Below are 11,836 nucleotides of genomic sequence, written 5' to 3' on the forward strand. Positions count from 1 at the left end.
GTCCCAATATGCAATTCACATTGCCACGATCCAAAGCCAATCGGCTAAAACCAATTGAAGAAAAAACACGTGATTAAATTACAATTTTTATTGTAAAGCATTCAGTAATAATTAATAAATTGCGATGCTTATACTGATTAAATAATAAATTAAGATGCTTATTTAACATTCATTATATCCATCCATTTATGTACAATATCTGGTTTGCCTTGATAGCCTAATATTTTGAAGCAGTGAAGAGTCATTTTGAAACAAAAGAGACTTTCTAGTGCTGTCAGTGTTAATTTCTATTTTTGTTAGTTAAAGAGAATGGGTAGAAGCTCTTTTGTGCATTTACTTTAAGATTAAGCTTTTCTAGTTGCTAAAATGTTGTTGAGTTCCAACTTTGTTTCTGTCATAATCACCATATGCTTTTGGTTATTTTTATTCTGACAAGAACAATAATCTGGGTAGGTCTTCTTGGAAGCTTTGCCCCTTGTATTCTATATGGGAGTAATGTGGAGAGACTAGGATCTGGTTCAGGGACTTTTGCAAATCACTGCCTAGCTTACACTGGCCTTTATATGCTTGGGAACTCTGTTTTTGGTTCGAATTTCCTGGCTCCATGGTTTTCTTATCCCAGCCGCACAGCAATTCGCAGGAAATTCAACCTTGAGGCAAGTTTCTTTGACTCTTTTATTGAGTTGGTATGTTTATCAACTGTTTAATTTTTATGTGTTGTTTAGTTCTTCTCTAATGAAAGCTATACGGGTCTAGGAATGAATGCCTTTTCTTTTATCTGCATATATTGTGTTGATTATTGCCAATGACTGCAATATGTTGCTTGAGTTCTAGGTATCTTTTTGAGCCTCATTGTTGGCAAGCAACTCTCCAGTTTATGAGATGTTGATCACTGTTTTGGATTAATAAGACCACATCAACTTACTGATTTTAAAAATTTTGAGTTGCCTAATATGATATGAACTTGGTGAAAATGGATTCCATTTGTTTTGCTCTTTTATTTGCATAATATATATGATTAGCTAGGTAATGACTAATGAACATATAGGAGACCTGCTAGTGGTTTGAGGCAGCTAAATATTTTGTAGAATGTTCAATGCCCATGAAAATTAGTACCATAATTGTGTCTTTTTCATGCAAAGTATGTTGTTACAGTTATGTTGTAGTTAGTGGGATTTTCTTTTTGATCACCTTTGGGGCTGTGTTGTAATTAAAGGAATTGTCCTGGCTATGATTGGGGCTGTGATGTAATTAGTGGGATACTTTGGACTTCTTGTCCGCCCACAACTTGTTGTACATGATCTTTTTAATTAATGAATATTTTCTGTGTTGCTGATAAAAAATTGGATTTGTTGTGTCTTTTCTAGAAGCTGTGTTATTGGTTATCTACTTTATTTGTGTCTGTGCATTGTCAACATACTAATTGGATTAGGCAGTTGCATGTATCTTAATCATGAAATATTTTGAAATTTCATATGGGTGGGTGGGTGTGCCACAAGACACTAGAAGCTCCATATTGTTTTCTTTCTTCCCAATCTGTCCAAAAAATTGTAGGCAGAGTGCATTGGCAGTTTGGCACATGATTTTCCTAATCTTCTTTGTTGTAGAGAATAAGGTTTGTAAAAATAGTCTCTTCATAACCATGAGAAGTTCCCACCTGCATCTGAATTGAGAGAACTCCCATTTGGAGACATATGTGCAGGAGTTTAGTAAATGAAATGTAGCCTCAAAGTTTGCTTTATATAAAAATGCATATGTGGTGTCACTGACCTATAAGGTCTTACTCCTTAAAGGACCTCATGAGTATGAATTTCTAGATGAATTTTCTCCCAACAAATAGCTTTAATTTTTGGAGGAACTGAACCTTTTCAAATGCATTAAAGGAAAAGCCATTGGGAAACGAAAGAGAGACAGCTTAAAAAGAAAGCGACATAAGAGAAGGATCCACCAGGATTCAAAGCCTGAATTCCACTATTACAAGGCAAGGTATCAAGATGACTCCCTCTAGAAACTAATAAGACAAGGTACCTTGTTTCAGTGATTTAAAAGGTGTGCCTAGGCACAACGGCGAGGGTGCATTCAGGCTAGGCGCCTTGATAGGTCAAGGTGGCTGGACTTTATAAAGGTACTCGCCTCTGCCTAAGTTGTGTGCCTCAGCCAGGCGCCAGGCGGCCCAGACGAGCACCTATTCAAGTTGTAAATTTTTTTTCTTTGTTTTTAAATTTTAAGTTTGTATATGATTATAACTGTCCAACAAAAGTGGGGGTTTGAAGGGTGACCGTGGGACACTTAATTAAGAAACATAGCCCTACAGTTGTGCTGCTTCAGGAGACAAAGCTGGAATATTTTAATCTGGGTTTGAAGGAGGAGATTTGGGGAAGGAATGGTGGGGAATGGCTGGAGCTGAGTGCGGTGGGTTTGTCAGACGGTTACTCATTTTTTGGGATCCAGGGGTATTCAGAAAGGTGGGTGAGAAGGTGGGAAAGTTCTTTGTGGCGGTTTGTCTGAAGGAGGTGAATGGAGAATCGCACTGGGGTATAACAAACGTCTATGGCCCAAACTCAGAGGGAAAAAAGACCTGAGTTTTGGGAAGAGTTGGAGGAGCTGAGGGGGTTGTGGGGTGGTCCTTGGGTGGTAGGAGGAGATTTTTATGTGGTAAGGAGGAGGAGCGAAATGAAAAGAGGAAGGGAGAGAAGGTTTTTGGTGGGAATGAGAAAACTTGGAGAATTTATTGAAGGAAACGGGCTTATTGGTCCACCTTTAAGTGGTGGGAAATTCACTTGGTCGAGCGGTCAAATTCCAGCTATCCTTAGAAGGCTGGATAATTTCCTATTCTCAGGAGATTGGGTGGAGTATGTGGGGGAGGTGGTTCAAGAAGCCTCGACTCTAAGAATGTCAGACCACAAAACAATATTGTTAAGAAAGTTTGTAGCTGTAAACGGAGTGAGATCTTTCAAACTTGAAAATGTTTGGTTGCAATAACCAAAATTTTTGGAGTGGGCTGAGGAGAGGTGGAGGAGTTTGCAGGTGGAACCCTGGAAGGTTCAGCAGCTCTTAGGATATTGAGAAAGTTTCAGGTTCTAAAAGAAGAATTGAGGGGTAGAAGATCAGAGATGTTTGGAGGGGCTGAATTGAGGAAAAAAGAGGTTTTGGAAAAGCTAGAAAAATTGGTTAGGCTGGAAGAAGAGGGGCAATTCTCAAGAGAGACTCTTGTAGAGCAGGATTCCTTGGAAAGAGAACTGGAAAGGTTAATTTTGAGGGAGGAGGTGAGCTGGAGACAAAAGTTGAGGGCAATTTGGCTGAGGGAGGGAGGTAAGAACACATCATATTTTCAGGCTTTTGCAAGCGCAAGGAATAGGAGGAACCTCATTTCGAGAATTCAGGTAGGAGAGGTGGTGGTGGACTTATGGGAGGATATACAACAAGAGGTGGTAGATTTCTACAAGAATTTATTCTTAGAAAGGGGTTGGAGGTGGGTGTCCTTGGGGGGCTTGGAGCCTAGAAAGTTGAATGGTAGCTCAACAGTGTGGTTACAAAAGGAGGTAGAGACTGGGGAGATCAGTGAAGCTTTGAAAAGGATTGAAAGAGACAAAGCTCTACGGCCTGATGGGTTTAACTTTAGCATCATTAAGACTGATTGGAGCTTCTTGGAGGGGGATTTTGTTCAAATGATCAAGGAATTTTGTGACACAAAAGAGCTGGATAAAAGGTTCAATGCCACTTTTATTTCTCTGATTCAAAAGAAGGATGGGGCAGTGAATATTAAAGGTTTCAGATCAATCAGTTTAATAAGCAGCTCTTATAAGCTTTTGGCTAAGGTGTTACCATGGAGGCTGAAGTGATGGGAGAAACCCAGATGGCCTTCGTGGAAGGCAAATTTTAATGGGGTGGTGTGGCTAGTGAATGTATTGATTCTAGGCTGAGAAGTGGGAGCCAGGTCTGGTTTGTAAGATTGACATTGAAAAGGTGTATGACCACGTGGAAGGTGATTTATTGGAGGAAATGCAGCGTTTGAAGGGCTTTGGGGAGAAATGGAGGTGCTGGGTGTATGCTTGTGCATCTTCAACGTCTTTTTCTCTTCTTCTCAATGGAGTCTCATCAGAATTCTTTCAAGCATCTGGAGGTTTACGGCAGGGAGATCCAATTTCCCCTTTGCTTTTTGTTCTGGTTATGGAGGTGTTAAATTTGTGTTTGGTGAAGGATGTTCAACTGGGATTGATTGAAGGCTTTAGAGTGGGTTTGGAGGGGCTCTACATCTCTCACCTTTAGTACACAGATGACATTGCCTCAGTGGACCAAGTTCTGAGTTTAACGGCTATACTATATATACTGGCAAACTTTGAAATGTTAACAAGTCTGAAAATTAATCTGTCCAAGAGTCTACTAATCGGAGTGGGGGAAGTAGAAAGGGAGGTGCTGGAATAGTGTGCTGCAGTGTTGGAATGTCAATTAGGGGACTTACCTTTCCTCTATTTGGGTCTCTCCTTGTGGGGACCAAGATTTCAAAAGTAGTGCTAGAAAGGGTGGAAAAAAGATTGGAGAAGTGGAAAGCAAAATATTTTTCTTTTGGGGGCAGAGTTTTCATTAGAAGTGTCCTTTCAAGCTTGCGAACATGCTGTTTGCCACTCTTAAAGGTTCCAAAGAAGGTGGCTGACAAGATCAAAAAACTACAGAGAGATTTCCTTTGGGAAGGAATTGTGGGCCAAAAGAAGTTCCATTTGGTGAATTGGGACAAGGTATGCATACCAAAAGGAAAAGGGGGTCTGGGGTTTAGAAGGGTGAGGCTGTTTAATAGGGCTCTCTTTGGTAAGTGGCTATGGAGGTTTGGGCAAGTTAGAGAAAAGGATTCTTTATGGAGGAGGGTGGTAGCCATAGTTGTTAAAGCGTTTAGGCTCGCCTAGGCAACCACAGGGCACCCTAGGCGATTGAATTTGAAAGCATAAAATCTAAAGATCCCTACTTCTCCTAAGCTACTTTGTTAGTTTTTTATACTAACCAACATGCCTGTATACCACCTATTAGCAATAAAACCATTTAAATGAGTAACTAACTATAAATTTCATATAAAAACATAAACATGGCATCATAAATATATCATTTACATAATATATTAATTTCAATGTTTAATAACAAGAAATGTAGCAAGAAAAAGAGAAAAAATAAGGGGGCTATGTATCTTCAATTGGTGAAAAGAATGTCATTCAAATCATTAATGATAACGCTTCGAACTTTGTTTTTGGTAGGTAATTTTGTAACTTATTTTATTCACAACTTTTACTTAGTTTTTCTTGTCTTGTTTCTTAAATTGTTATTTTTGTGTTATTAGGAAAATATTTGATGGCTAAGTATCCTCAATTGACATAGACACCATGTGTTGTCCATTGTATGGATCTCATTTTGGAAGGCATTGGAAAATTACATATTGCCAAGAGGACTATTGAGAGGGTTATGGCACTAATGGGATACATATATAATCATCCGGGCCTATTGAACTAAATGAGAAGGTTTACAAGTCAAAATGAATTGGCTAGGCTGGCCAAAACCCATTTGCTACCTCCTACGTTACATTACAAAGCATTTATAGGAAAAGGAGGAACTTGAGGGAAATGTAATTCTATTGAGTGGAGTGATCGCAAATAGGCAAAGGAAAGCAAGGGTAGAAAGGTTGCAGAGATAGCAATGATGCCTTCATTTTGAAATAATATTGTATATATTTAAGGTGTGCATCCCTCTTATTCGTGTTTGACGCTTGGTAGATAGTGAAAACAATCCAACAATGGGTTACATCTATTAGGTTGTTGATAAGGCAAAGGAAGCAATTGAGAAGACATTTGATGGTAAAAAAGAAAAGATCTTGGAAAGAAATTTTTGAGATTATTGATAAGGGGTGGGAGTGTCAACTCCACCAACCATTGCATGCAACTGGTTTCTATTTAAATCTTGAATTTTATAAAGAGATTCTTTCATCATTAGTTCATAACTATCACAAAGCACAACCTATATAAAAAGTAAGTCTATTGCCTACAAAATCTGAAAGCCATACTATTTCATTATGTCCATTCATCCATTCTTGATCCTTCTTTCTTCAAGACTTCAACACTCATTCATCCTCATGATTTTCCTCATCACTTGGAAATTCCACATCATTTTCATACTCATCAAATTTGTAGTCATTGATTATCTCTTCTATTTCTTCTTCTATGTCAAATTCATCTTCATCTTCCAATGCAATTAGGAACTTGATATGTTAGGTCTTTTGGCATTGATTGATTTTGCTAGTAACTGCGAAATTGAACATCTAGATCTTGTATGTCTTATTAGCTCTTCAACTCCAGAACCAGAAGCACGAGCAACATCTCCCTATGTTAATCAATCACCTTCAAACACCAAATCATCTTCGGCCCTATCAATCTCTCTCTATAACCATTCATTACTCTCATCAATATCTTTTAGAGAGATAGGATCGGTGTAACTATGTGAATCAAAACTCTCTTTCAGCATCTGGTTGAACTTAATAAATACCAAATCATTTAATTGCTTTTGATCCAACCTCTTTTTAGTACAAGTCTATAAATTCACAAAATAGCATTGAATTTCTAAAAAAATAAAATTTAAATGTAAAACTAAAATATAATTTTAATATAAATTATTAAACAGGTAAATTTATTAATTAAACATACATGCTCAAACACACTCCAATTTTGCTTGTAACCAAATGCACTACATGTTAAACTTAGAATTTTGGTATCAATTTTTTGTAGATTTGGAGCTGGAGCATCAAATGCTATTCATCAATCAGCTAAAAAATATAAATAATAATTAAACTAGCAAATTAGTTAAATAAAAACAACAATCACTAAAATAATAAACAAAAAATATTAATTGACTAGATATCATTATTTACCTAGTACTTATATCTTTCTCTACCAAATAGCCATGTCATTATAAAAAATTCCCTCTACATTCTTATATTTTGATAATTCATCAATGATTGTATTCAATTTGTTCTTGTCACTTTCTGGATTACTTTATAGAGTCCATTTATAATCTCTTCATCTGAATCAATTCTTTCCACATCATCATAATAAAATTCAGCTTCAGATAGAAACCAACTGCATACAATGGTTGGTGGAGTTGACACTCCCACCTCTTATCAATAATCTCAAAATTTTCGAAGATTTTTTTTTACCATTAAGTGCCTTCTCAATTGCTTCCTTTGCCCTATCAACAGCCTCATAGATGTAAAACCCATAACTGGCTTGTTTTCACGATCTACCAAGCGTAAAACATGAACAAGAGGGCATGAGGGCATCATTGCTATCTCAGCAACCTTTATACCCTTGTTTTCCTTTACCTATTTGTTATCACTCCACTTTATAGAATTACATTTTCCTTATGTTCCTCTTTTGCTTATAAATGCTATGTTATGTAAGGTAGGAGGTAGCAATATGGGTTTGGTCGGCCTAATAAATTCACTTTGACTTGTAAAGCTTCTCATTTAGTTCAATAGGCCCAGATGGTTATATCTGTATCCCCATTAGTGCTATAACCCTCTCAATAGTTCTCTTGAGAATATATAATTTGCCAATGTCTTTCAAAATGAGATCCATACAATGGACAACACATGGTGTCCATGTCAATTGAGGATACTTAGCCATCAAATATTTTCCTAATAACACAAAAATAACAATTTAGAAACAAGACACTAAAAACTAAGTAAAAGCTGTAAATAAAATGAACAAGTTACAAAATTATCAGCCAAAAACATAGTTCAAAGCATTATTAGTAATGACTTGAATGACATTCTTTTCACCAATCTTCTCAACCATCTTATCAAGTAAATTAAACAACTTTTCAATTGTCTTTATTATCACCGATGCTTTCTATGAACATTGTCCCGACATGGCTATGGACCAAAAAATTAATGAGGGTTCTATCTTTTCTATCAGTCCATTCATTAGACATTAGAGAACTCCCCCACTTTTTTCATGACTCTCTAATGTTGCAACATTGTCTTTGTGTAATCAACATCTTTTTTCAATAAAGGAATCCTCATTTCATAATAACATGTGATCTTTAATCCCGACCCAAATTGCCCAATTGCTTCCACCATAGCTCCAAAGTTTTTCAAGCAAATGCTATTTAAAGGAATACCCGCTTGATATAACCTCCTAGCAATAAGTATACAAACTTGTTCCCTCCCTTTTTTGTTACATATTTCATTAAATGTGGTTTGTTTCATCCTTTTTTGTTCCCTTCTCATTCTTTATTACTTGTTCTGGACTAAGTGTTGTAAAAAACTTATCTATAGTCCTTTTTTGTCTTTTAATGGATGGATTGGAATTTGATCCAGAAGATGCAAAATGCCTAGGACATGAATTAAAACCACCACAATTAGATAATGAAGCAAATTTTTGATGTCTGTCACCACCATGAACTTGTACATTATCATCTTCTTCAATTTCAATCATATTCTCATGATCATCAAAATCGAGAATCCTATCCTCTTCTTTTGCATATATGATAAAATTTCTTGTTTAACTTCTTTAGGGCACTTGGTACATCCTTTTTTTAAGAATCATAACAAAAAAAATTCATTAAAAGAAAAATGATTCATACGACCCGGGGAGTGTTAAGATGACACCCAGTTGCAGCCTTGCACACATGCAGTTTACACTACAATAGTTGAATCAAGATTGCAAGTATGCAACTCAAGAAAATTCCAAAAATTCTCCCCCAACTTTGCTCTGCTAGTCTGATGAGAATATGGATGCACCAGAATCCAATTGGAGATCAAATTTTCAACCATAGCTAACAACCTTCCAATGTTTTTTCTGTTTGTTCGCAAATAGTCTTTTATTTCTCTCATTCCATAAAACCCAATAGACCGCAAAAGGGGTGCAACTCCACACAATCTTTTTTTTTTCTTGCTCCCATTAAATATTGGCCAAGAGGAAAATAGCTCTACTATAGTCGAAGGCTGAAACAAGTAAATTCCAAATAGGAAGGAGAAAAAACTCCACATGAATTGAGCAATCCTGCAAGTATAGAACAGGTGGAGTATTGTTTCATCATCCGAGCAGAAAAGATAACAGAAACTTGCCATGTAAAAACCTCTACTCTTCAGTTGGTCTTAAGACGCTATCCAAGGATGATAGGATTCGCCTACTCCTTCCACTTGATCCATAGCCAGTTTCTCCCTTATCAGTGCCAAGTAAAAGTTCCATTTTTACACTCTTTCCACCACAGGCCATCCCTAAAAGAAATAGAAACATTAGACTGTTGCAGATTTTCTAAAAACAATAGACATTCTTCAATTTCCTGATTTCTTAATGGCCTCCTAAACTCTGGTCTCCACTCACTCAAAACATTTTTTTTTATCAGGAAAAGAGAATTTTATTTGAAATTAGGGTTAAAATAAGGTTTTACAGCTTTGTGTATGGGATTAAAGCTCCCACACTATTACAAATTTCTGTTCCACTTCACATTGCAGCCCAAAACAATTGTTGCCTCAAAGCCCCTTGTTTAGCAAGGAGTCAATAGGCAGGAGTTGTTTTCGGCTTGTTTGTGAGACTGATTTTGTCAAATTTTACTATAAAAAATAATTGAAGACATGTAGTTTTGTACTTGTTGCTGTTGTTAGGTGTTGCCTTAACACGCATCCAGACTATATTCTATTTTTCGTTTAATGAAATTTTACTTTGTCTTTTACTTATAAAAGAAGTTATTAGAAAATAGTTGCTAAGGTTCTCTCACTCCAGTTCAAAGTGGTTCTCCCATCCATTATTTCACATTTCCAAGAGGCCTTCCATTCAGAGGAGATAAATAATAGGCTAGATTCTTATAACCAATGAATGTACCCAAGATATTTGGGTAGGATTGTTCCATTTTGGATATGGTGATTGATGTGTAGTTTTGGGGAAAGATGGAGGTGATTTAAAGGCGGACTACAACTATGATGCTCATTTGTGAACATGTACACATACAAATATGGAAGAAGGGATATGACATTGTTTCTTAAAATCTCAAACGCTGATACGAGTGTGGGCATGCCATATAATATGCTTAAATCATGATTTTATATATTGTTAATGGTTCAACAAAGGATTTATTTTATATAATATGTTAATGGTTCAATATAGAATTTATTTCTTGCAAGGGGAAGACTTAGGTAAGGAGATCCACTATGCCCATTTTTATTCACCTTAGATGTGTTCAGTTAGCTCATCTGCAAGGCAGAGAGAGTAGGCTTCGTCCAAAGGAAGTGAGAATAGGCAAGAATTAGGTGGTGATCACCCATTTGCAGTTTAAAGATCCATTATTTTTTGCGTACATAATTTACATATGTTGATGCATACACTACACACATGCATGCATGCATGCTTATATGCAAAATATACAAAATATCTATTTAAAGGTTTAAATTAGTGATGATAAATAGGTTTATGCAACTTTTTTAATACATTGACAGGCCTACTTGACTCCAATTGACCAAACCAAGCCTGGACCAGACCCAACCCAAGTACGCCAATGTTCATTTTGGGTTGTTCCTGATCCCTGCTGGGGATAAAATTTTTCCTCCATCCCCGATTCCTGATGGGGATGGGTTTCCCATGGGGATTCGAATCCTTGAAATTTTTTTAGATAATAGTTTTTTGAAAAATAAATTTACTTAAAATAAATAAAAAAATTTAATTATAAATTATGTTTTAAATATGTTTTGATATATATATATATATATATATTTAATATAAATAACATTTAAATATATAGTCGGGGGCAGGGTGGGGCGGGGACCTCAATCCCCATCCCTGACCCTGACCTCGATCGGGGATTCCATTAATCCCTGCCCCCACCCCGCCAAAACAAATTGGGTCGGGGATGGGGAAAATTGCCATCCCTAATCACTCTTGGACTCAAATAAGGTAAATTAGGCTTAGATCATTAGATGCGCTCAGTTGTACCTGGATATTCACGATTAGTTTCGAGATTCCATTGATGACTACGGCGAGAATTTGAGACCAATTTTGCTTATGCCAGACGACAGATATTTCTGCATATTTTGTAGCATATTTTGTATATGCTTCTTAGGCAATGTTTTTATTTTGGGGGTAAGAAGGCAATTCTGTTATATCTCTTTGTTTTAATTCTTGATAAAAAAAAGTTAAGATTTGAAGGACAACTCATCTTATGTGATGTATTATCGACTTTTCTTCTTTCTTTTCCTTCTTTCTGCTTATGAGAATGATAGGTAGGCATGTATGTAGGTAGGTTGTGGTTTTTTTTCTCTTTTTCTTTGTTCTTTCTCCTTGATCATAATTATAATTACTTTTTGACCCTTTGCCCTCTTGGTCATGGTGACGCAAAAACAGGGCAGCTGCGAGGCGCTCTCTAGATCATGTGGGTGCTGCAGAGGTGTAATAGAGGATGACATGCAACGCGAGAATTGTGAGTCAGCATGTGACTTTGCAACTCACTTCTTCTGCCACACATGTTCCCTTTGCCAGGAAGGGCGAGAGCTTCGCCGTAGGCTGCCTCATCCTGGGTTCAATAGTCGACCTGTCTTGATTATGATCCCCCCAATGGAGCAGACGATGGGCCGTTAGGGCACCCGAGATGATCCGGTTTCTCTCATAGGCTACGCCTATATATGTACTTAATGTTATTATGTATGTGGCATAGACAAACTGTTACTTGTATTCGTATTGTCTGATGCGAGCAAGACAACCATGTGGTTTGTTGCTCAGCAAAATAAAGTAAGATTGTTAACAGGAAAGAGAGGAAATAGTTTGATGTTTATATTTTATAAATTATAATCTATTTTATATTAAAATAA

General features: G+C 36.7%; 1 protein-coding gene across 3 annotated transcripts in view; it reads left to right on the forward strand.

Moving 5' to 3' along the window:
• LOC148870279 (cell number regulator 8-like) overlaps positions 1 to 11,836 on the forward strand; it is a 32,289-nt gene extending 20,453 nt beyond the window's left edge. For all 3 annotated transcript variants that reach the window (XM_088972199.1, XM_088972200.1, XM_088972198.1), the window contains 2 exons: positions 454 to 656; positions 11,373 to 11,836. In XM_088972199.1, coding sequence (XP_088828325.1) covers positions 454 to 656; positions 11,373 to 11,606 — 437 coding nt within the window. In that variant the 3' untranslated portion in view covers positions 11,607 to 11,836. The remainder of the gene's footprint in view (positions 1 to 453; positions 657 to 11,372) is intronic.

This window comes from Nelumbo lutea, chromosome 2 (assembly GCF_056320005.1).
Source record: "Nelumbo lutea isolate HS-2025 chromosome 2, American lotus-T2T, whole genome shotgun sequence".
NCBI classification, from domain to species: domain Eukaryota; kingdom Viridiplantae; phylum Streptophyta; class Magnoliopsida; order Proteales; family Nelumbonaceae; genus Nelumbo; species Nelumbo lutea.